The 27447-nt window shown below is 41.2% G+C and overlaps 1 protein-coding gene across 2 annotated transcripts in view; it reads right to left on the reverse strand.

Annotated features, from left to right (window-relative positions):
* LOC129769998 (cell adhesion molecule Dscam2) overlaps window positions 1-27447 on the reverse strand; it is a 188629-nt gene that overhangs the window by 50042 nt on the left and 111140 nt on the right. For both annotated transcript variants that reach the window (XM_055772566.1, XM_055772565.1), the window contains exons 12-13: window positions 24113-24244; window positions 23913-24062 (exon numbers count right to left, since the gene is read on the reverse strand). In XM_055772566.1, coding sequence (XP_055628541.1) covers window positions 23913-24062; window positions 24113-24244 — 282 coding nt within the window. The remainder of the gene's footprint in view (window positions 1-23912; window positions 24063-24112; window positions 24245-27447) is intronic.

Genomic DNA, 27447 nt, shown 5'->3' on the forward strand with positions numbered 1-27447 from the left:
CTGTCTTCGTGTGAAGTTATGTAGGGGGACCATACAATACTACAGTATTCGAGAAATGATCTGACGTATGTTATATACAAGGTTTTTATTGTGTACGGATCGTGGAAATGGTAACTAAAGCGTTTGATGAAGCTCAACATATTATTTGCTCTATGGATGATTGTATTATAATGGTCAACGAAGGTTAGTTTTGAATCTAAGACCACGCCTAAGTCTCTTACTCGTTGACATCTACTGATGGGTTGATTTCCCAGCTTAACACCATTGTTCAATGGTGTTCTTCTTCTCGTAAAAGTCATCAAAGTGCATTTCCTAACATTGAACTGTAATAAACTCTTAGTGCACCAATTATAAACTATGTTAATTTCATTTTGGAATGTTTGAGAGTCTTCATCATTCTTTATTTCCATGTACAGCTTCATATCATCTGCGTAGATAAGTGCCTTAACACTATTAAGAAAAACGCAAACGTCATTAACAAATAAAATGAACAAAAGTGGCCCCAAATGAGAGCCTTGAGGAACTCCGGATGTAACAAATATTGGTTTTGAAATTTTCCCATTAAACCTTACTATTTGCGTGCGGTCAGTCAAATATGATTCTAGCCATTTCAATAGCTTGACTTCTATCCCTTTTTTTTGAAGTTTAAGAAGCAGTATTTTGTGTTAGCTTTATAACAACATCGATCAACACGATCAAAAGCCTTACTAAAGTCAGTGTATAGAGCTTCAACTTGATTACCATTATGAATGTGACAAATTCCAGCAAATTTGTTGTTGTTGATCGTCCTTTGAAAAAACCGTGTTGCTTATTCGTAATTCGTGTCTTTAGTTGTTGGAAAAGTTTTTGGTTTATTATGGCTTCAAAGAGTTTTGGAATGCAAGAAATAATTGCTACTCCACGATAATTTCTTACATCGGATCTATTACCGGATTTGATTATAGGTACAAGAAAAGAGTTTTTCCATATTTTTGGGAACCTTTCCGATTCCAATGACTTATTGAAAAGCCATAAAAGTGGATGAGTTAATTCAGATGCCAAATTTTTTATAAAAACCGGTGGAATTCCGTCAGGACCTGACCCGTTTGAGGCATCAAGCTTATTTAATGCGTCAAAAATTTCAATGTAAGTTAGTTTTCTGACTCCAACATCACATGGAAATTCTGAAAGAAATGCAAAGAAGTCACGATCACGGTCCTTCTCAGCTGTTTTAATATAAATAAAAAGGTTGCAAATTTTTTCTGGGTCATTCCCCACGGTATCGTCAAGGTGCATGCGTGATGGAAAACCATTGTTTTTTAATTTTGTTTTTATGTAATTAAAAAACACTTTTCGGTTTAGACTTTATGTCCGACTCTGTTTTCAAGTTGTAATTTTCAAAAGCGATTTTAACAGTTGAGTTGAGCTGTTCGCAAATGTTCAGATATTTTTCGAGATTAGCGTCAGATTTGTATTTCTTATAAATTTTATGTGCCTTCTGTTTTTTATTTGTTAGATTCTTTATGTTTTGATTAAACCAAATCGGATACTTTGTGTTTATATTTCTCCTTTTTCGTCTAGTTGGTATCTCCTCCTATATAATTGCATTGATCATCGCGTAAAAAGTCGTTACTGCTACTTCAATGTTTTCCACACTTCTAAATATATTCTGCCAATTGATATAGTTATGCTTACACCTAATTGATTGGTAATTTGATTTAGTGTAATCAGAGACTTCCTCGAATTCATATTCAAATGGTTTTTGGGTGTTATCTATAAATATAGAATATTCGATAGCTGTGTGGAAGGCTTCATTTTTCCAAAGTGGAGTTAATGATTCAGTCACACGAAAATCTTCCTTCATATTTGTAAACAAGAAATCCAAGAAGCATTTCTGTCGATTATGAACTTTGTTTATTTGATTCAACCCAAGACCGGCTATTTTACCAAAAATAAATTGCAGAGTCTTATTATCACCAACAACTGGAAGCAAGATAAATTCATTGTCAAAATCAGTGATAAAGTCCGCATTTCGTTGATTGAAATCTCCGTATATATATGGATTTTTGATTCAGGTGCCAAGGAAGATAAAATATTTTCAGCAACTTCGAAGAATTTCTCATAACAACTAATTTGAGCACGATCAGGGGGAAGTAAACAGATGCAAATATATGTATCTCTCCCGCAATGAGTGCTTTGACCCACACATGCTCAAACTCGTCGAATTCTGTTGTTGGAATATGTTCTGAATTTATTAATGAATTAATAGCAACAAGGACGCCGCCTCCCGATTTTTTATGGGATTTGTGAAGATTACGGTCATCTCTGAAGACATTAAAACGATTTCCGAATACTTCCTCGCTTCTAACACCATCATCCTAACTTGTCTCTGTGGCCATAATTAGTCACCATACAGCTGCCGGAAGTCACTTTGCTGCTTTGCAAAACAAACAAAAAAATCGGTCAACAAACAGGGGCCCGTTTAAAATTTTGCTAGTGGAATTTAAGAGTTTTATGCTTTTTTCATAATGAGCGAATTTTTCACGCGCGAGATTCTTTCTTGCGAAATATCACGCATTACTCACACACGTGACTTCGAATATATTTCGAACTCGATACAATTCAATATTTAAAAAAAAACAGCAGAGTATAAATAGAAATTTACTAAATTATTTATCATCCAGCAGCAATAAACAGCCAGTTCAAATATTGCTTATATTAGGCTGTCAAAAAAGTCCTGCGGTATTTCCGCGAGGTGTCGTTGTAAGCGCGTAGTTCTAGTTGTATTCATTGTATCGAGTCATACTATAGCTTGTTGGGAAGATATTTTTGCGCGCTATAATATAGTCCTTGGCAGTTTTGTTTGGTTAAGTCGTTCGTGAGTTATAGTGTCGCAAATATGGTGCAAAATAAAGAGAAAATCCGACATATTTTACAGTACTACTATGACAAAGGCAAAAATGCATCTCAAGCTGCCAATAAAATTTGTGCAGGTTATGGACCCGATACAGTTTCCATTTCCACCGCACAACGATGGTTTCAACGTTTTCGTTCTGGTGTAGAGGTTGTCGAAGATGCGCCACGCTCCGGAAGGCCTGTCGTCGAAAAATGCGACAAAATCGCTGAATTAGCCGAGAAAGACTGGCATAGTAGCAGCCGTAGCATCGGCCAAGAGCTGGGGATGTTTTTGTCCTGGCGAACGAGCTAGGTAGTCAGAAGTTAGCCACAAAAGAGGCTTGTGAAAATTGGCTATCCGAGTTTTTTGTCAATAAGGAAGCGAGTCTCTATAACAGGGGTATTATGAAGTTGGCATCTCGTTGGGAACAAGTCATCGAACAAAACGGCGCATATTTGACTTAAAACAGATGATTGTAACTAATTTTATGAACAAATGAAAATTAAAAAAAAATACCGCAGGACTTTTTTGACAGCCTAATATAATTCCATGGATGTGAATCTGAGTGTAATTTTTGCCTCGTTGCACCCATCTAGATTGTCTTGTTCCAACCAGAGTTACACTTTTTCATCAATGTCACTGACATCTGACATCTGAATCTCTTCATATTGACGAAAATCATGTTTAAATGATTACATGACTAAGTACGATGCAACACGATACCTTTTGTTGATTCTCGTCAATACGCTTGGACTGATCAAGTAGACGGTAAAATTGTCCGTAACAAATTGTCGCAGATGTTATTTTATCTTCATCGAGCAAAGCTTCGATTTTCGTTCCGGTTTTTTTTTTATTAATTCGTTTATTTTTACAGGCTCAGTTACGTAAGTTTAAAGGAGCCGAATTCTTAAATATAATTTTAAAACTACATATATAAACAATTTTCTTAAATCTATGGTTAGTAAGGTGGAAAACCGATTACTCGCGGTGTACTCGAGTTTAGGAGGGTGACATATTTTTAGGAGGAGGATGGGATATAAGGAAATTGTAACAATGTTGATGAACACTCATTTCTTAAATCTATTTGATATCTATAGTGTATTTACATTTCAACTTATTCTACTATTTATAGCAAGGGGACGAATTACCCGCAAAGGAAGGAAAGGAGGGTGTAAGAATGTAGGGACAATCAAACACGAAGATCTATAGCTTTAAGGAAAACATATATATGGGACATGTAATCAAGGTCTAACCGAGCCAACACATCTCTCACCGGCCAGATACACCTCGCACGACCAAACAATGTGCTCGATGTCGTGATAACCTTGGCCACAAACGCAGAGATTGCTGCTGGCAAGATTGAAACGGAAGAGTAGTGCATCTAACGAACAGTGATTGGACATGAGTCGGGAGAAGGTGCGAATAAAGTCCCGACTCAAGTCCAGACTTTTGAACCACGGTTTGAGGCTAACCTTAGGGATAATCGAGTGAAACCACCGGCCCAATTCATCTTCATTCCATTTGCGTTGCCAGTCAGCGATGGTATTTTTGCAGACTAAAGAATAAAATTCATTGAAGGCGATTTGACGCTGATAAATATCGCCTTCAATTGCACCTACCTTTGCCAATGAGTCAGCCCTCTCATTACCCGGAATTGAGCAATGTGAAGGGACCCAGACAAAGGTAATGACATAACAGCGTCTGGATAAAGCACTCAAAATTTCTCGTATTCTCTCAAGGAAGTACGGCGAGTGCTTTTCCGGCCTCACTGAACGGATAGCTTCGAAAGAGCTAAGACTATCCGTTACAATGTAATAGTGTTCAACAGGTCGTGAGGCAACGCTGTCCAGCGCCCAGTATATCGCTGCCAATTCAGCAATATATACCAAGCAAGGATTCTGAAGACTGTGTGAGGTGCTAAAAAATACGTTGAACACTCCACATCCTGTGGACTCATTCATAGAGGACCCATCAGTAAAGTACATATTATCACAATTGATACGCCTATACTTTGCATTGAAGATCGTAGGAACGAACCCCAATCTAAGATAATCTGGATTTTCATGGATTTTCTCCTTCATGAACAGATCGAAATGTACAGAGGAATTGATGTAGTCAGGAAAACAAACACAGTTGGGAATATACGAAGAAGGAACAACCTGCATAGAGATGAATTCATGATATGAACTCATGAATCCAGAATGAAAATTTAGCTCGATCAATTGCTCAAAATTTCCGATCACCAATGGATTCATAACCTTACACCGAATGAGGAACCGAAGAGATAATAAATTGAAGCGATCATTGAGTGGGAGTACGCCTGCCAAAACCTCGAGACTCATGGTATGCGTTGAGGGCATACATCCCAACGCAATACGGAGACAAAGATACTGAATTCGCTCGAGTTTAATGAGGTGTGTTTTGGCAGCTGATTGAAAACAGAAACTGCCATACTCCATCACTGAGAGAATAGTTGTTCGATACATCATAATAAGATCTTCGGGATGGACTCCCCACCAGGTGCCGGTAATTGTACAGAGAAAGTTTATTCTTTGTTGGCATTTTTTACTCAGATACCTAATATGGGCCCCCCAAGTACATTTGGAGTCGAACCAGACCCCAAGATACTTGAATGACATAGCATGAGTGATCGGTTTACCCAAAAGTTGAAGCTTTGGTTTTGCTGGTCTATGCTTCCTAGAAAAAACCACCATCTCTGTTTTCTCCGTGGAGAATTCGATCCCTAGCCCAATGGCCCAGGTTGAAAAATTGTTCAAAGTATCTAGTAACGGTCCTTGCAGGTCGGATTCGTTTGATCCTACGACAGACACCACTCCATCATCTGCAAGTTGTCTTAGGGTGCAATTTTGTGTAAGGCAATTGTCGATGTCGCTTACATAGAAGTTGTACAAAAGGGGGCTTAAACATGAGCCCTGGGGGAGGCCCATGTAAGAGAACCGACTTACTGCCGAATCTCCGTGAGAAAAGTTCAAATGTTTCTCACAAAGCAAGTTATATAACATATTATTCAATAGAGGCGGCAGACCCCGAGAGTGTAATTTGTCCGACAAATCCTTGAAACAGAATCGAAGGCCCCCTTTATGTCCAAGAATACTGAAGCCATTTGTTTTTTTTCGGCGAAAGCCATTTGAATTTCTGAAGAAAGCAACGCAACACAATCATTCGTCCCCTTGCCCTTGCGGAACCCATATTGTGTATCTGAGAGTAGGCCATTCGTTTCAACCCATCGATCAAGGCGAAACAAGATCATTTTATCCAACAATTTCCGTATACAAGACAGCATTGCTATTGGGCGGTACGAATTGAAGTCGGAAGCGGGTTTTCCGGGTTTTTGAATAGCTAAAACTTTTACTTGTCTCCAATCATCTGGAACAATATTATTCTCCAGAGACCGATTGAATAAATTCAACAAGCGATGTTTCGCCACATCAGGGAGGTTTTTCAGCAAGTTGAACTTAATTCTATCCGATCCCGGAGCAGAATTGTTACATGAAAGCAGAGCAAGAGAGAATTCTACCATCGAAACCTCGGAATCAAGATCGCACCTACCTTGTGGTATATCTCGAACAATTTTTTGTACAGGAGCGGAATCAGGACAAACCTTCCGTGCAAAATTAAAAATCCATCGATGTGAATATTCTTTGCTTTCATTCGTTGAAGAGCGATTTCTCATGTTTCGAGCCACTTTCCATAATTTTTTCATTGACGTTTCTCGTGACAAACCTCTCACGAAATTTCGCCAATAAGCACGTTTTTTCCCTTTGATTAAGTTTTTAAATTGATCTTCAAGGGCTAAATACGTTTGAAAATTTTCAGGGGTTCCACGTTTCCGAAAAGCTTTAAATGCATTCGATTTTTCTACATGAAGCATGGAACACTGGCTATCCCACCATAGATTGGGAGGCCTTCGACGAATAGTGGAACCTGGGATGGGTTTCGTTTGAGCGCGAACAGCGCTGTCATAGATCAAACGAGAAAGGAAGTTATACTCCTCCAATGGAGGTAAACCATCTCTGGAATTGATGGCTAGAGCAATCGCGTCCGCATATTTCCAGTCAATGTGTCTTGTGAGGTCATATGCCATGTTTATAGATTCAGAAGAATTCGACCCAATGGTGATGGAAATTTTGATTGGCAAGTGATCACTACCGTTGGGGTTCTGGATTACATTCCACTTGCAATCTAACGATAGTGAATTCGAGCAAAGCGAGAGGTCAAGAGCACTTGGGTTAGCAGGAGGTTTAGGTACACGTGTTGTTTCCCCAGTGTTCAAAACGGTCATATTGAAGCTGTTACAAAGGTCATATATCAACAATGAACGATTGTCGTCATACTGTTCCCCCCAGGCAGTTCCGTGAGAGTTGAAGTCTCCCAAGATCAATCGTGGCTCAGGAAGGAGTGAGCACATGTCATCAAGTTGTTTGCGGCTAACCGCAGCTCGGAGGCCAATACAAGCTGACAATACAGAGGTCTTTGCATCTGATGTTTGCATGACAAGCAACAGCTTCGATCCCTCCAATAGGTGGAAGGTCAATTCTAAAAAATGAGTGGCACTTATTGATCCCCAATAGCACCCCTCCGTATCTGTCATCACGGTCCAATCGTATAATATTAAAATCGTGGAAAGAGATATCCTCGCGAAGAAAGCCAAGTTTCGGACATAGCAAAAACATCACAATTGAAGTTATGAATTAAAAATTTGAATGTATCCAATTTAGGGATGAGACTACGACAATTCCACTGTAAAACAGTGATATCTCCGACCTCTCTATTTGAATTAGACATCAAGAGAGATAATCATTGCAAGGAGGGGCCATGTTTGCATCAATTGTTGCAAAATTTTCTTTAATACTGGAAGTATAGAGATGACAATGGTTCTGATGGAGTCGGAAACATTAAAACACTTGAAGATTTGATCCAAAAGGTCAGACAACTTTATAAATCCCGATTGGGAAGTTGAGCTGGACGGAAAAATAGGGACAGTTGGGGTTTTTGATGTCCCCTCGAGTGCTGGGTCGTTCGAAGGTGAACTATTCCCACGGAAGCCAGGAGGAACCTGATTTTGCTTGTCCGCTGCACTCGATTTTTTAGGCAAGCTAACAGGGGGTATCACCGGCGGGACTTGTTCTTGAACTTTGGGAGTGGTCACATTTTTGCGCCGGGGATTCCCTTTGAAAATAAACGGTGTGCCCCCGTTACCTGTATCCGCGTCCATTTCGTCAACTGGCAGCGAATCGAAGGCATTGTTTGTAGGTAATGGTTGTTGTTGTTGAGCCAGTGGAGAAGCGCCCTTTAAAATTTCCGCAAAAGTGCGTTTTGAGCGTTCCTTCAAAGAGCGCTTCTGTTTCTCCCAGCGGCTCTTATAAGTTTCACAAGCTGAGAGCACGTGTGGGGATCCCCCGCAATATGGACACTTTTGCTCAGTCGCATGGCAGGATTTCCCCACATGTTGCTCTCCGCAAGTGGCACAGCGCTCCTTATTGGCGCAATAATCTGCTGTATGACCAACTGACTTACATTTGTTGCAAGTCATGGGCTTTGGCACGAAGAGTCGCAGTGGTAGCCTCAATTTGTCCACCATAACGTAGTCAGGGAGGGCGGAACCAGCAAAAGTTACTCGAAACGAGTCGGACGGCGTGAATTTTGTTTTTCCCTCTTCCCGGGACACTTTTCCTAATTGATGGCAGTCCAAAATTTTAACTTTCGTCAAAGGGAGTTTTTTGAATCTGCCATCTCCTTGTTTTATGAATTCGCTCGTCAGACCCGTTTCTGTAATCACCCCCGAAATTTCTACTAAATTTTCTACTGCTGTATGACCAACTGACTTACATTTGTTGCAAGTCATGGGCTTTGGCACGAAGAGTCGCAGTGGTAGCCTCAATTTGTCCACCATAACGTAGTCAGGGAGGGCGGAACCAGCAAAAGTTACTCGAAACGAGTCGGACGGCGTGAATTTTGTTTTTCCCTCTTCCCGGGACACTTTTTCTAATTGATGGCAGTCCAAAATTTTAACTTTCGTCAAAGGGAGTTTTTTGAATCTGCCATCTCCTTGTTTTATGAATTCGCTCGTCAGACCCGTTTCTGTAATCACCCCCGAAATTTCTACGTTATGGGAAGGTACGTACACGCAATATTCTAAAATGAACCGATTGTCAGCAACAATCTCGTTAGCTTGCTTCCGATCAGTCACGACAACACGCAGTTTGTTCGGTCGAACCTTGGAAATTTCGACCAAGGAGGAATAATTTTTTGTCAGATCTTTCATGATCTGAATGACATTCAAAGCTTTTCCTTGTGGCTTGGGCCAGAAGAAAACAACCCACGGGCCTGTTCCAGGTGCATCTTCTGGGTATATCTTGACACGGGGAGCGGAGACAACTGAGGGGGCAGACGAAGACGAGGATTGAGTGGTAGAGGATAAAACAGAGGGGAGGGACGAGGTAGATGGTTGAGTGGGATCGGAAGTAACAGGTGAGGAATGCGAAGTCGTCGACTGAGTGGAAGCGGGAAGGTTAAGGGTTTGAGAGGAGAGGTTTGCGGATTTCTTAGAGGGGGGCTTTATAGTGTGGCTTGAATCTTCTTCGGAAGAATTATCTTCCGGTGAGGGAACGCGCTTGAGCGACTTCCCGGCCCCTTTTTGTGTAACCGAGGAGGAGTCAATATTTTCATCGTAAGAGATCTCCATATTTGGAGATCTCTCACACTCTTCCATAGTTTATACGGATGATAATTATAATAATATTTTATAATAATTTCTATAACCTAATAAAATAATAATAACGATAATAATATTTATACAAAATACTTGGTAGTGCACACCAGTGCAGCTAATCAGAAAGCGACTGCTCCTCAATCGATTGGTCGCAGGCACAGCTGTGATAGCTAAACGAACAATCACGCTCCGGTCCACACTAAACGCACACACCAATGCAGATGAACTGGAAACTTCTCGATCGGTTGAACACGTGATCAACGCTCGCCGCAATTGAAATTGTGTATCACACACACGCACTGTCGGCGGTCGCACAGTATCCGAATGCGGGATAATGGCAAAACACGGCGAAATGAATCGTCACTCCAGCTTTTTGCTGATAACACTTTGTTTTTTGTTGGGCTCAAACGAATTGTATAAACAAAGCGTATGGATACAACACGGCAGAAAATACACCAGCTAACGGTAACCGAGAACGATAACGATAACGGAGTGACACAATATAGTCTGATTACTCGAAGGTCTCGACGCGGAATGTTTCGTTCCGGTTGTTGTTTTATATATTCATTCAAGTAAACATTACGTCGAACACGTGATAACGTGTGAGCGATAGCAAACCATTTAGGCCACGGAATATATAATTGACCAAAGCTTGAACAATCTCTACATGCTGAAATAATGAAGAAATTTCACGTAGGAACCCCTATTGAAATGACAGGAGCCAACATATCGAGTTCCCCAGTGACATTTTCCTTTTGTGTACCCCTGAATGATAGATCTGGTTGAAATTTTCCTAACGATCTTAGCATCAATCATAACGCCCGGCTGATTGATCATTAAAAAATGGAGAATTTGTTTTCTCGGTTTATGTACAGCACGTCGTTTAACACGTTGACTGCGGTGACCGGTGACTGACAGTATAACATATGATAATAAAGGTAACTAATATAAGCATATAAGCTTATAAGCATTCCCTTTCGAACAAAAATACCTTCCATTACGATAAGAAACGATGGCCCTGATACGTTGAAAAATTTCCATAGAATCGCTTTAAAACCGTGGCACTCAACTTGTTAATAGTTATGTTGCAATGGTCGTCAAAGTAGCCGGAATATATGCAGCGACAGTGACAAATTTCAAATCTGGTTCCAATTTTCTGATGATCCGAACCATTCGTACCGCAAACTTGGAACTACATCAGCAACGAAACTATGGGGTTCAACAAACATTTGATAACCTTTTGATTGCAGTCAAAATACATGAATACGTTGGGTTTTTTTTATCATTCAAAATCTTTGCAATCCAATTACGTAATATTTGCAACTATTCCCAATCCCATCTTAAAATGTCCACATAGTATATGGAGGGCCTCTTAGTACTTCGAAATTATTGTTTTCATAAGAAACTAACAAGTTTTCATAAGATTCTTCAAAGGTATCGGTTTTACCCCGACTGGATATCTATCTCTCCCACACTCTCATTAATCGATATCTATTCGAGTTCTACTCAAAACATATCAACAGATACTGTGGAATGGTGTAGTAAACAGAGATATGTTTGTGGAATTTTGATTTCTGTTCGATTTTACATTCTTCCGGGGCATTTTCAGGTGGTTTTTCTATAGAATTTGATCGAAAACTACCAGGCAATATGTTTTGTCATTTGAAATTGAAATCAAGACGATTAAGCTTATTCTGATCATCAATGCTCTCTGTGATTCTGAACACTCTTAGTTTGATTCAGTGAAATTTGAGGAAAAATGAATACAAAAATGTCTTATTGACAGAGTTTTTGATGTGTCCGGATATTTTCGTGTTAAACCTTTGCATTCAGTACATGGAAAGCAAATCGTATAAAATCAGAATCTATCGGCAGATTGCTGCTGAAGGTTGACTGCAGCGTAGCGTAGTAGGCACAGTGTCACATGTATCAGTCACGATCCATTTTCTCATTCATATTCGATAGCGGAATCACCTGCATCGATCCGCCTATAACAAGACTCTGTTACGCCCTAGCTATTCGCATGGACTCTGTGATTCTTCCCAGGGTCGGCTCAATCACAGCCTATACTAATAGGATAATCCGAAAGAGGTTGACACAACAGGGAAAACACACGTTTCAAATTCGGCCTTACGACGGCGATTTAACTGTTTCACTGAAAAGTTTCTAAAGTAACACAGTAAAACTATTTTTTTGCAAAAATCAATTTTTTGACACAAAAAATGATTTGAACGAAAGGTTATATGATGTTTCTTGGTGTATTTTATCAACGTAACTGACATGTTTGATCTCTTAAAAGTAAAACGTCAACTGAAAAAAGTAAAATAAGTTTGTCGTAAAGTAGAAAAAATGAAATATAGAAAATCAATATTTATTGCTGTATCCTTGTTAGAAAATACGTGCATGTGATTTTCAACATGGCTTAGTTTATAACAGCTTGGGCTCGTTCATAAATTGGAAAACAGCGATACGCCAGCTAACTTCAATGGAGCTGATTAATCGGCCTGTTTGGAATCGCGTTATTTTATCGTTGTCATTCAATCGAGGAGTATTCACATCGGTAATCTAAGTTTGAAACACAGCCATATTGCTTCCTTTATTCATGGATGTTTTAATTACTCTTCACCGATTTGTAGAACTCAATATTCATATATGCATATGAGTGATCGGATTTTACAATTCAATCGAAATCGACTTTTACACTCTTAAATTCGTTCGCCTTGTCGCGAAACAATGGTCAAAATAAGTCATCCGTATTTGTGGTTCAATTTACTCTCTATCTGATCGGCATAATTCCGGAAATAATTCTAAATTGTTTGAATGAAAATTATTATTTGATTTCGTTTGGATGCTAAATTTGTTTTGAACGTGTTTGAGTGCTAAATTTTGCGTGTTTATTTCACCCGAAAAACCATTACTATTTTTGCTTCATAGAAATGGAACATGGAGACCAATGTTGTTTACGTCGAATTGCTTGGCAAGGTTGTCACATTTGCTCAACTCGATTGGACTTGAGCTTGAACAGAATGCAAAATTGCGCTTTTTTTCCATTCAACAGAATACAACCAACAATATGTGGGGACGAATACGATCGAACTTCATTTTGTGTTTGAACACACGCGCAATGTCATGACAATGCATTGCGCTTTGGCCTGGCTATAACTAAAGCTGTGTCGGCGTTGCTCATGATAGTGTCTCGCAAGTGAATGTATTATTCCTCGCCCCGATTTTGTTGATTGTATAGTAAGAATTGCAGTCGTTCAATCGCGTATATGTCGACCATAAATTGTTGGCACAGCTTACGATATCTTGAATTGGCGTTTCTTGACCATGTCAAATCACCATATGATAAACATAAAAATCCATCGAGCGCGCCCTCTGTTTGTTTCGCCGCATGTTCAGAAATGATGTTCATAATGAATTAAGTATCTGTGACGGGGTCTCGTTGGTCTAATGTTTATGCAAGAGATTTATCGTTGAAGAAACCCTTCTGATTTGCACTGTAGTCACGCGTATTCTTGAGCTTGCCACTCCAGAATACATTCAAGGCGTATTGTTCGTCATAGAAATCTCAACTATTTACTAATAAAAATGACGCAAGTAGTAAAGGGTGTGTCACATCAAATTGCATCACGGAAAAAACGCTGTAGAAATTCGCCCAGTAGACCGATCCTTTTGAAAATTTTAGACAGTAAAATAAAAACTATTAAACAACTTTTGGCATTTTCTTTTTATTCATACTTCGAGCCCAAGCCCGTATGCTCGCACCTTCCTCTTTACCCCGTCCATAAGGTTTTATACAACGTCAGGTTGTAGTTTTTTTTTAACAGAAATCCATTTTCTCTTGAAGTCCGCCTCCGATTTGACAACTTTTGGGTTCTTCTGGAGGGCCTGCTTCATAATCGCCCAATATTTCTCTATTGGGCGAAGCTCCGGCGCGTTGGGCGGGTTCATTTCCTTTGGCACGAAGGTGACCCCGTTGGCTTCGTACCACTCCAACACGTCCTTTGAATAGTGGCACGAAGCGAGATCCGGCCAGAAGATGGTCGGGCCCTCGTGCTGCTTCAATAGTGGTAGTAAGCGCTTCTGTAGGCACTCCTTAAGGTAAACCTGCCCGTTTACCGTACCGGTCATCACGAAGGGGGCGCTCCGCTTTCCGCAAGAGCAGATCGCTTGCCACACCATGTACTTTTTGGCAAACTTGGATAGTTTCTGCTTGCGAATCTCCTCCGGAACGCTGAATTTGTCCTCTACGGAGAAGAACAACAGGCCCGGCAGCTGACGAAAGTCCGCTTTGACGTAGGTTTCGTCGTCCATTATCAGGCAATGCGGCTTCGTCAGCATTTCGGTGTACAGCTTCCGGGCTCGCGTCTTCCCCACCATGTTTTGCCTTTCGTCGCGGTTAGGAGCCTTCTGAACCTTGTATGTACGCAGGTCCTCCTGCTGCTTGGTCCGCTGGACGAATGAACTTGACAAATTCCGGTTCCGGTCGATGGTTAGGTTCTCGAAGTATCGTTTTAGTACTCTGCTGACCGTGGATTGGACGATTCCCAGCATCTTACCGATGTCCCGATGTGACAACTCCGGATTCTCAAAATGAGTGCACAGGATTAATTCACGACGCTCTTTTTCTTTCGACGACATTTTTCCAAATTTACGAAAAATTGACAGTGACGCATGGCCAACGTGATCTATACACTCTTATCTGATTATAAGCGAAAGCTGAAGATATAATTCCTAAAAATTAAATTTCTACAGCGTTTTTTCCGTGATGCAATTTGATGTGACACACCCTTTACTACGTTGAGAAGGCAAACCTTGGGAACGTTAGTGCCATTGAAGAAGAACATAGCGAGGGTTGTATGAACGGTCGTATGAACGCAATTCCAGATTATTGTTTTTTCTTAGCATTAAATTTCTCGTGTCACCGTGCTATCATGATTCCAGCAGCGCTTGTGCTTTGGATATACACACGTGCTCTCCAGCTGATGTTTTATCAGGGTTGATGGCAATAGCGTGATTGTCATTTTGTAATCTGAGCAAATGTGATTTGAAGAATTTCGATAACTCATTGTGCTCATTCAAAAAGGCTTCCAGCTCGTCGGAGATGCTCCCTGCTTTAGATGAATTGATGTTACTTGTGTATTTGTGGATGTTCAATGAAGCGGGCGTTACGCCATCAGTCATTGAACAACTTAAATGAATTCGTTCTGTTGAAAAAACGAACAACGGTTAAATTATTAGAATATTTTTGACACAAAAATAATAAAATCGCAATTAAAAATAGGGAATTGGGGTCAAAATTTAAGGTTATATGTATGGTATGAAGTCAAATTAAAAAAAAAATATCCAGATCTTTTTTTCGGTATTAAATGTATGGTTATCGCCTATTCGGTATTAAATGTATGGTTATCGGTATCCTACCGGTATCATATATAGTTTACAACCTATTCTCATACCTACCAAGTATTTTGAGTATAATTTCATCAAAATCGGTCAAGCCGTTTCGGAGGAGTTCGGTAACAAACACCGTGACACGAGATTTTTATATATAGATAGTAGTACTTTCTGTGTTTCCTCAAAAAAGGTCTCAGTTACGGTAATCACTTCATCATCGGTCTTAAATTTCTTGCCAGCGAGCATTCTCTTCAGGTCTGCGAACAGAAAATAGACGCTGGGTGCCATATATGGAGAATACGGTGGATGCGGAAGCAATTCGAAGCCCAATTCATGCAATTACACACGAAACTCGGATTTTTCCATTTTTTTCACAATAACAAAAGTTGTTTCACTCTCAATGCTGGAACTCGCGAATCAATCGGCCGATTGCTGTCAAATTTTGACACGTATCCATTGAAAGATGGTGCTTTGTGATAGTCAAGCAGATTGTTGCAAGAGGCGCCATCTAGACGTTAACCTTATGAACTTTTCAGCCGAACTGTTATTATGTGATTCCTGAATTTCTTAGTTCCCTATTTCTTTTCACATTACTCACAGTGTTGGTGTGTCTGATCCTGCCGCTGAATTCTCGTGCTGTCGTGGTACGATTCCGGTCCGCCGCCCCACCGTAGTATCTCCGTTTCAGGTAAACTGGTTCAGTGTGCTAGTGTTGGTTCGTTCGATTTCCGCTCCTTGCCCGGTGCACAGGAGACGAGAAATTTGGATAGGACACGTGTAAACTACGAGTCCGCCTCACTATCCGTTGAAAAATCAATGGTTATTGACGACAAAGCGTTATAACCTTCGCTACGCGTACTTCCTCCGGAAACGGTATGTTTTGATCGGAGGGAAATGAAAGGGAATTTCCACATGATATTCTGGGATTGAATGTTACACTTTCCCGCAAAATATGTCTTGGCTTTTGTTTTGATTTGGTCGTATTTTTTATGCCAACATATCTATTAATTCCAAATTTCGGAGTCAAAATCATTCGTGACTAGCTGAGAAAAATAGTCTATATATTATTATTGTTGAATGAAGGTCGGGACTACGGGGTTTAAGCATTAAAATAATATACTTCAGTGATTTTCATTGAATTTTTCCTAAATTTATAATTGATTCCAGGCATACCGATTCGAATGAGGACATTGCAATTTAAGACTGTTGTAGGTGGCGACATCATAATCACATTAAATAAATTATTCGTTTGACATTTGACGGGACGGTGCTGCTTCAAGCATAGACTGTATGTTTGAATTGGTGGAGACGGTGACGGAACGTGGACGTTCTTTTCCGTAACGTTCTATGTGAATCGCAGATTACACCGCCTACGATACAATCTTGTGATGTGAATTGTGTCGTGTAGTGTTGTCTTGGCTGTTTATAGATTCTGGAAGGATTGGCTGGAAGAAGTTGTTTGACAGTAACTAACGGAATGTAAGTTTTATTTGTATAACATGAGTCATGGCTTACTACACTACAATACTCCTCCTCAAGCAATTAATCATATGGCCTCACGACTCCGGTTCAGTTTAACGAGGGTTAACGGTTTCGTGAGTCCATCAGCGAATTGATCTTCACTACTGACGTAATCGATGTTGCTCATTTCTCTCTCAAGTGCATCTCGAATATAATGGTGCCTTATATCAATATGCTTATATTATATCCGGCAGCTTTTAATTGAGTGGTCCTAAGTGGCTGCCCTGTGGCCTTCCAGAAGGTATGTTGAATGTGCTAAGTAAGAGTGCGTCCATTTAGTGATCAAACCCGGCAGGCCTATGCCTCTCATTTTATCAACAGCTGTCGCGTGTGGAACTTTGTCGAGGGCTTTGGCAAAATCTATACAGACTGTGTCGACCTGCTTCCGTTTCTCGAGCTTCCCAATCAGTCCATGCACAAACGTTATAAGGTTTGTAGTAGTTGAGCGACTTTTCATAAACCCATACTGCCTAACTGATATAACATGCCGAATGGAGCGGTAGATGACTTCATGAACCATTTCCTCAAGAACCTTACCTAGACAATTCAATATTGAAATCGGGCGATAATTGGCTACATTGTGGATATTGCCGCTTTTGTGAATTGGTGAAATTGATGCGATCTTCCATGCCTTCGGGAACACTCCATCAGATAACGATTTGTTGAAGAGAATCGACACGGGAAGTGACAACGATGTGGATCATTGTTTTAATAGCAATGGTGATAGGCGATCGGACCCTGCACCTTTCGATATATCCACAGATGAAACCGCTAGATGACAATGCAAGGCGAGGGAGATGAAGGGTGTGAGAAGAGTTTTTTCTACGACGGATGGCTCATTAGTGTAAACGCTGCTAAAGAAATCTGTGAAAAGGTTGGCAGACTCACGGTGATTGTTGGCTTGGCGCTCGCCGTAAAACAAATCCATGGTTTACCTTCCTACTCTTGATGAAAGTCCAGAAAGAGGGCGGATCGTGCTTAAAATTTCTTTTCAAACGGTTGATGTAGGGGAAAAGGGGGGAATTTGGACCACCTAAGCAAATCGCCTAATATTTCCAAACCAATACGGTCTAAATAAAAAATGTCACATTGTATACTGAGCTACACTTGTTTTCTCTCAATAAATAATGTTTAATCATTATATAAAGCTTCAATCTGCCAAATATATTATAAAATAAAAGAGATGATTTTTGGACATTAAAATTTGATGCGGGGTGATTTGGACCGTCTGTGGGGTGATTTGGTCCAGTGTGTGTTTCATCGAAAAAAAACGTACTAATGTTTATGTAAAGTATTTTGGGATAATGTTACAATCAGTAACAATGTTTTGGGATCGATACCAGGTGTCTTGGCCAGATTCCAGACCAGAAAAGTTGGATTGACACCATCTCGAATTCTGCATGAATCTTTTCACTGTTGGTCGAGCATTTTCAAACACTTTTGATGCTTGGTCTAAGAAAATCCGTTCTCGATGGTCTACGTTGCTCTTTCAAGCTCCTCCTTCTCCCAACGTTGTCTGGACCAATTCACCCCACAGAAATGTGTCCATGTCACCCCACACAACATGCAAAAATTGAAAAAATGCAATTAATTTCATTTATTGTTATCAAACTTACAGTTTCGCTACATCAAATTGTTCCTCTTCTGTAGGCGAACAGAACTTTACTGCACAAAACACGAAAAGTTTGTTTAATTAGCGGGAAAAACCTTAAAACCACGATCGGAAAACTCACATTTTTTGACGATCAAAGTGCTTGCTGCGTTCATGTTACCGTTTCCCTCTACTTGTGAAGTTTTACCAAAGTTTTTTTTACTTTAGGTATATACGGTTCAACAATAAAAGGAAATGACATTATAAAAAATCCAAGTTGAGCCGTAATTTTTGAGATAAAGGGGTGGTCCAAATCACCCCGTGTTACCCTAGTTGCGAAATGCAGCGCTCAATTCACTGTACGTGCATTCCGCGCTCTGTAGAGCTAGCTTGTTTTCTGCAGAAAGATTCTTGAAGTAACGTTTGCGAATTTTTCGAAGTCTGTTGCGCTTCGTTCCTAATTCTTCACACCACTAGGGGCATTTGTGGTGCTTTTTCGAGTTCACGATGCTACATGAAGGGCTGAAAGATTTTTATTTGTTCATTCTCACTAATATCTGCGAGGAATCTTACGTTGTTTCAATGTCCAATGCTTTTAAATATGAAGATCATTTGAAAAGCGACAATAATTTTAAAGTTGGAATAGCAGCAGAAGAAATTATCAGAACAATGGACAGTGAAAGGCAGATCATTTCAAAGGATACCTGTTACAGTTTTTTTCGTGGAGCTGATCAAATAAATGCGAAAAAGTTTGAATGTGATGATTCGACGCTCAAGTCTACGGCAATGTTAAATCCCAGAAACTTTTCCAATTTGACTAGCATTAACGTTGTATTAGAAGCGTTTCCAGGATTCTACAATGAGAATGTAAAAGATGTGGACAATTAATTCTGTAGCCTAAAGATAAAATTACTTCGTAAAGAAATCACAATTTCGGAAAACGAGCATGTGCAGGGTTGGTGGACAAAAATTGGATGCCTAAAAAAAATTGACGGTTCGCTCGTCTTTTCGGCGCTTCGATGCCTTGTTTGTAACGTTCTCACTATGCCTCGCCCCTCGGCAACTGTCGAGCGATTTTTTTCTAAATATAATCAGAACAAAAATAAGCTTTGAAATCGGCTCAGCAACGCTACGATGAACGCTATTTTGAGATCAAAGTATTTGGACAAACATCGTGGCGGCAGCTCGAAAGTTTAAAAAAATATAGTATGTAATCTAGATTCAAAAAAACTATGTATAAGCATCATCAAACACACGAATGACTTGCAAATGTAAATGTAGTATTTGTAGTAAATAAATGAGTATTTTTTAATGCTAATAAATTATTTTTTTCTCAATTACCAATATTTTCGATGGTACAGATTTTTGGAAAAAAAAGACGATTTTTGGCCCTTCTGGTACAGATTTAAATGTTGCAACACTGCTCCCGACCGCTTCGCCTCAACGCCAGTGACCTATGCGGAGTCTTCTTCATAGTCATCGTCTTCGAAGTCCCTCTCGGGAACAGCCGGGACTGCTTCAGCCGCCACACTCGTCCTTACCGTAACTTCTGGCAATAACGACACGATCCACCGATCCACCGTTGTCCCTTCGTTGATGAATCGAACATCTCGGCTCTTGACGATCTTCCTGGTCTTCAGATCGAATAGACAGTAACCCTTGGTGTCTTCATCGAATCGTATCAGGATGGTAGCTTCCGATTTCGCATTCCACTTGCGCCATATCGGATTTCTCCATTATTGCTTCGAAAAGCCTACACCTCGCACGTTCGAAGATTGACCGATTCGCCCTCTCAGCAAGTCCATTCTGTTCCGGAGTGTAGCTATTCGTGGATTGATGACGAATTCTGAACTTCGCTGAATATTCAGAAAACCTCTGTTTGGTGTTCTCCAATCCATTGTCGGTTCGAATAATCTTCAACTTGTGTCTAGTTTGTCGCTCCGCCATCACGTTTAATTTCCGGAACGTACCAGAACTTCGCCTTCCGACTTCGACTTTCCGACTTTCAATTGATGCTCATCTCGCCCTTGTTCGTTGCAACAACGTTACCAAGTCATATGAACTGTTGCTCCGAAGTCGTAAAACCGATGATTAGACGACGCAGAAACTTCATCCTTCTTGCTCCTGCAATCCTATGCGATGTGCTCGAAGTTCTTGCATTTCCTGCATTTCGGACTCTTCGATTCCGTCTTCGGATGGTTGACCGGTTTCTGCTGCTTGTTGAATCCTCCACGTTTGCCCCTGGCCAGAAGTGCCGCATTCGACGTTAGTTTCTGCAGCTCCTGCAGTAGCTTTGTCTTGATCGCATCTCCTGTTACTGGGGTTCCAGAGTTTTTCAGAACCATAATCGTTGGTCTGTACTCGTCAGAAAGACCACACAGCAGCAATGCGCCAATCCACTCATCCGAAATTTTCAAATCCCGTTGAGTTGGTGAGCCGTCGAAATTACTTCGTTAACGTATTCAGACATCGACGCACAGCTTCCTAGATCTGTCTTCACTTGTTTCCGCAGAGTCCGGAGTCTTCAAACACCTTCTCAAGATTGTCCCAGACTTGCTTTGCAGTCGTCGCTTCCTCTACACGAACGCAGTTCGTTAGTTCCAGCAGAAGGATAATCTTCGTGTGAATAACCCAGCTACGTGGGGTATATTATCTTGCCCAGGAGCTCGGCAGCACATCTTAACACTATTGCGGCTAGAACGAGAAAGAGGTCGATTTCCTGTGTGATGTTTTCACATCAACTGTCAGACCGAGCTCAAGGTTCGCTCGTCGAGTTGCTGTAATCGAGGTATGTACGATTTGTGCGATGAGTGAATAAGATGAGACAGTTATAGCTGGCAGTGGTGTTAATGTGCATTCTGGGATCCACACATCCTCCTCCCTCTCTAAAAAAACAAAAATCTGGGGAATAAATGGGAGAAAACTTGTCTCTCTTCAGTCTTTTTTTTATTTTCGATATTTCATGTCATCCATTAATGACAGCATTTTGTTTTAAATCGTTTTTTTCGGTCTTATCTGATTCCTCTTCGATATTGTCTGTTTTTTCGAAGTTTTTGTCAGTGTACGGTCAATCAAAATATCCCTACCTTCCACATTTGCAAACGATCTTCAGTCTTCTCCACTGTCTTCATTCATATTTTGTATCCACGAATCGATTCCAATCTTCCCACATTTTATTGGAAGGAATATTATTAAGGAACGGTTGAAAGTTCTCCCAGCGGATATTTTCCGTGCTAGATGATGGTCCTGGAATTACATTACCGATTTCAAAACTATGGTCAAATTCGCTGGGTCCTTTTTTTGGGTTGGTTTCAATTCAAAGCTTCCACGACCCGGTTTTTGGTGGTTACCATTTGCTTAATTCGCTCGTATTATTCGCGATAATCGTTTCGCATCGCCGATATCTTTACACCCTTATATGTGCTTAATCCTTCGTTGCCACCATTCTCAAAGATGGTTTCCTCTTTTTTATCACGCTCGATACCGCAGCTGTCATTCTCACTGCATCCCAAATTACATCCCTTTTCTGTTCCTTCGTAGTCCGGTCCTATCGATAAAATCTCATCGATTTTTATTCGAGTCGTCTTGAAATTCAGGAGTGCGAACCTATTTCTCACGGAACATATATTAATCTAGTATCTTTATCATTTCAATTCCAACTGAACATAGCGCGGTATTTTCGATCCGCTTTCAATTAAACTTAACGCGGTCGTTACGATCCTCTTCCAATTGAACCTAGCGCGGTCGTCTCGCTTCGCTTTTAATTAAATCTAGTGTGGTCATCTCGATCCGCTTCCAATTGAACCTGGCGCGGTCATCTCGATCCGCTTTCAATTGAAACTGGGGCGGTCATCTCGATCCGCTTTCAATTGAACCTTGTGCGGTCGTCTCGATCCGCTTTCAACTGAACCCAACGCGGTCGTCTCGATCCGCTTTCCGCTGATCCGCTTAACCTGGTGCGATCGTCTCGATCCGCTTTCAATTGAACCTAACGCGGTCGTCTCGATCCGCTTTTTTCCCTTGTTGGGTGTGAACCACTGCGTCCATTATTTTGAACTATTGTGATTTGTCCCATTTTTTGTGCTACGCTTCGAGCTTATCTACTGCTTATTGATGAAGAAGTAGACTGAAAGCTATAGCGAGTTAGGTGCCAATCAGCAATAATCTGTTTGATAAAATTTATAGTCCTGATCGGCGACACAGACCAAACTTCCTTGGGCTCCAGAATAGTCTTATCAAGGTGTTGAAGTCTGCGTCTTGTTAGTGCTCCGCATTTGTAGAGCAAATGTTCCGAGGTTTCGCTTTCGGCATTACAAAAGCGATTGATCTGCTTTCAATTGAACCTTGTACGGTGGTCTCGATCCGCTTTCAATTGAACCCAACGCGGTCGTCTCGATCCGCTTTCAATTGAATCTAGCGCGCTCATCAGGAACCATTTCCTTTCTTATCCATCGCGGAATAAAAGTTTTTCACTTCCATCTACCGTGTGATATGTGGAAATCACACAATCCGTATATCCAACAAGCAACAAAAAAAACATCAAAACATATAAAATAGCGAGCAATGTTGTGTTCAGAAACTCTGAAGAACTTGTGAATTTTGTTAATACAAACCCGTTTTTCTGTATGTTTTTTCATAAAATTGAACTTGGAGATTTAGTTGAAAATTCGTCACAAACTGCACGCTATTTACTAATGCTAACGCGAGGACATAGTATACCTGTTAACTGTCTAAGTTCGTTGGGCCCGGACGACAGCGATGTTTTTTCCCTTCCACGAATTCTATTTTTCGAAACTTTTTTAGACACTCCATTCACTATCTCATTACGCTTAATACACACCGTCACGCTCCGTGACACAGAAAATTCTAGCTCCTGGCAGCATCGCCAATGATTAACCCGTGATTAACCCTACGTGAGGTATATTATCTTGCCCAGGAACTCGGTAATACATATTAACACTATTGCGGCTGGAACGAGAAAGAGGCCGATTTCCTGTCTGATGTTTTCATATCAACTGTCAGACCGAGCTCAAGGTTCGCTCGTCGAGTTGCTGTGATCGAGGTATGTATGATTTGTGCGATGAGTGAATAAGGTGAGACAGTTATAGCTGGCAGTGGTGTCAATGTACATTCTGGGATTCACAAACTTCGCTCTCGTTTTTCGATTCTTGACAGGGTCGGCGCTTTGAAATTTCCATCCACGTTCTTCTCAGGTTTGACGGCCTTCCAGAGGTCTTAGCGTTCGAGGTAATTCTTGACGGCGAACTTCTATGTCACCCAATTCTCTCGTCCATACAATCACTCGATTCCGGGTACGCTTGAATCCCGAATCTTAATTTTCCAAACTACCAGTTCTGGAATTTGACGTAGCCGTTTCGAATCTTCAAAGCTTCAAGAAACAGCGATGAATAGGCCCATAACCTATTGTAACTACTAGTGGGATCTCAACTTGATTGTTTGACAGTAACTAACGGAATGAAAATTGTATTTGTCTAACTTGAGTCATGGCATACTACACTAAAATACACACGAGATTTGGAAAATTGTAATCAACCCAAAACAACGACACAGTCCCAATGCCTTCTTGTTTAGTTTAAAGTATATTTCACGACAATAAGAACTCCTTAGAAGTTATTATTCTGTATGAAATTTACCGGCAATATGTTGCAGTGCTTATAACTTTTTTTCAAAGTTGCACTTATCCAACCTTTAATTATTTATTTAAAGCTTTAAAAATAAATAAAACTTTAAATTAAATTTATTTGAAACTTTAAAAATATTAAAAGAACCCTTACTATGGATCACAAGTTGCATTTCTCTGCGTGCTTCGTCGCCACTAGGATTGGTAGCTATACAAGTATATGCGCCTTCGTCTTGAACACCATCAACACGGTGTATTTTCAACATACCTCCGCTGCTCACATCACCGACGGTATACTTTGCGTCTGGAACATAAATGAATGTAAAAATTGCTCAATGCATACTAAAAACCTACTTGAAGTAATGTTATGCCCGTTGCGTATCCATCGTATGCTCTGGATCGGATATCCTGAATATGGACAGTAAATTTCTTTCGCCTCGCCTGTTATTGCCTTGATTGATCCAATCGCTCTAATGTATGGTGGTCCTGGAACAATATTGTACGTAACAGATTAACGCTATAGATAATGATACAAAATAAAAGAGAAGTATATGCAAGTAGCATTGTTGTACATGAGCAGATTTTAACGAAATGGATTAACAGCATTCTTCGCATTAGTTGTTGTATCGAAAAAGTTCAGGAAGTGACTGAAAGTGTTAACATCTCCACGATAACACGATAACAGGGTTCGAACCAACCTTGAATTGACTCTTTATTGTGGTGTCGATTTTCAGCCGCTACTGATTCCATTCCAATGGATCCCGGCCACTGTAGGGAGCTCTTGGTCGGTAGTTTCGTGGAAGAGACGGTTAGTCTCTGTGAGTAGAAAACTCTCACCGTTCGATTCCGCTGTCTTTTTTTTAAGTTAATTGCTCGGCACATACCAAGTTCGTTATACAGAACCGAAATGCAGCACACACTGCATCCGCTGGGGTAACGGGAGAAGAGACTCGAGATGTCTCGGATGGCGCGGTTGTATGCGCTAGTAAACTTGTCTAGCAGTTTGGATACCTAGTATCGTTAGCCATAAATTATGCGAAAGTTCAAAATGGCACTGCACACATTACGGTTCGTATTAGCGTGCCGACCTGCAGGCCATTTGAGCAGAAAATCCAGCTGTTGATGCGGCTGTGGCAATCATCCTTAATTTGTCACATTGCTGGTTGAAGGATAGCTTCCGGTCAATCGCGACTCCGAGGATTCTAATAGTTTTTTCTAGGAATGGTGATACCGTTGATTTGGATCGGGGTATCGTTTTCGTTCTGGTTATAGTCGCATAAATGAGTATATTCGCTCTTGGATGGAGACAGTTCGAAGCTCACTGAAGTGGCTTGTGACGGATTAACTCTACGGAGGCGCCCACCACCATTTCCATTAGTACCACATTATCTGCGTACAAAAAAATTCGGATGCTCCCTGGCTCCCTGGGTTTTTATCCGTTCATCTTCACAAGGATGAGCGTCACAGCTAGCACGGAGCTTGCGGAATTTCCTCTGCGAATGTCCTCGATTTTCATTTTCCGATGGTAACTTGGAGAGAACGGAGGCTCAAGAAGCCTTTCACGATGTATATCATATGGCCGGCGATTTCCCAGCGATTTAGCTGTTGCAAGATCGCTGGCATCCATGCTCTATTGTACGCTTTGGCAATGTCCAGTGTAGCTAACTCTGTGTGAAGGCTTTCCGTCCTTACCTCGTCTAGAGCATGGCTCAGCTTGTTGGTTCGGCATCCTGGTCGAAACGCATGTTGTTGGAAGTCCAGTAAATGGTTGTCAGATAGATGCTGAGTCAGTCGTCGGTTGACCATACTTTCTTGATCTTGTAAGAACAACAGGTCAGCGATATGAGCCGGTATCTGGGAAACGTCGTGTTTTGCCTGGTTCCGGTATCTGGTTGCAGATTTCTAATGATTTCGTTTTGCCTACTGGGATGAGTTTTTCAAGGAGCTGATAACCAAACTCGTTCGGGTCCACTAATTTACCCTTGGCGACTGCAAATGCCAGAGCAAGTTCACAAGAAAGGATAGTTTATTGAGGTGCGGGTTAGTGTCACGAACGGAATTTAAAAATTTGAAATTGAATCTTTAGTGATTATTGGGGATTATTTTCATTCACTATGATTATTTTCATTCACTATGAAAATAATCCCCAAGGACATTTACAACTGCGAGGGGATTGGTAACGATTCCGTTCGCCGTGGACAGGGTGATTCCCTGGCTTCTTCTTTTCCCTGAAAGGGCCAAAGTTCAGCTGAAGTATTGTCGCTGGAGGCACCGTCGATGAATTCTACCAGCTGTTTATTTTGTCATTGCGGATTATCTTTCTGTACTCGTTCCCGGCTGCGCAATAGGATTCAGCTGTTTTCTATTTGTCCGGGTTCCCCGTGGGTAGTCGCTTGGTCATTTCACTGTAGTTTTTACTTCAGGGAACCACCAAGGAACTGCTCTCTTGCCGCAGACAGAGCTGCTTCTTGGTATTGATGCAGATGTCGCTTTGAATAATCCTTCCGAGAGTTGACCGATAGCCATTGGTACAGGATTACGGAAACGATACAGGAATTCGTCGACATTGGTTTGATAAGCTGCCCAGTCCGCTTTGTCGGCCTGCCATTGTGATCGGCTAGTGAGTGTAGCTGCTTTATCGTCGGTCTGGATGATGATGGGATAGTGGTCGCTCTCCATCGGCTCGATGTGCGTTCTCCACAGTAAACAAGGGAGTAGATTTGGGCTGGTAAAATTCAGATCTATTGGTACGTTTCAAAAGTTCTTACCCTCCATGGCCAATGGGATGGCACTAATGTTCCAGTGGAACGTTCCATAGTGGAGCTTTCCACAGTTTGACGAAAAAAAACCACAGCCACAACCAGAACGGGAATCGAACCCAAACCCCCGACACGACAGTCTGGGACGCTAACCACTCGGCCACGGGAGCATTCCATAAATGCCTGGTGTTATGTTGAAAACTATCTTCCGCTTTTGCGTCCGCTGTGCAACCACTGTGTCGAAAAAACTGGGCAAGACGAGGGCAAAACTGTGCTGTGTGGGGGATCTTTCCATCACTTGACGCTTTTTATTCTGGGACTTGGAATAATGTCATCTTGCAACACACACACACACACACACACACACACATCGTGATGGCGAAATTCCGTAGTTCAACGACTCCCATGGAATTACGTCCGGAAAAACTCGAGGTCATTGTGAATGGACTCTTTCCGCAGCACGACCCACCGACGTGGCCACCCACACTGTACGGTGAGGACGAAGCAGAGAACGCACAAGTCACCAACGAAGAACTCATCGCGGTGGCAAAAGGTCTAAAGTTGAAAAAAGCACCCGGCCCCGACGGAATCCCCAATGTGGCCCTGAAATCGGCGATCCTTGCTTTCCCCGACATGTTCAGGGTGGTGCTGCAGAAATGCCTGGATGACGGTCTCTTCCCTGCGGAATGGAAGATACAAAAGTTGGTGCTGCTCCCGAAACCAGGAAAGCCACCTGGAGATCCAGCGTCGTATAGGCCTATTTGTTTGTTGGATACTTTGGGAAAGCTCTTGGAAAGGGTTATTCTCAACAGACTGGTGAAATGCACGGAGGATGACCACGGATTGTCGAAAATGCAGTTCGGGTTCCGGAAAGGAAAGTCGACAGTGGACGCTATTCGGACAGTTATCGAGAAAGCTCAGGTCTCGCTT

Source organism: Toxorhynchites rutilus, chromosome 2, assembly GCF_029784135.1.
Source record: "Toxorhynchites rutilus septentrionalis strain SRP chromosome 2, ASM2978413v1, whole genome shotgun sequence".
Lineage (NCBI taxonomy): Eukaryota > Metazoa > Arthropoda > Insecta > Diptera > Culicidae > Toxorhynchites > Toxorhynchites rutilus.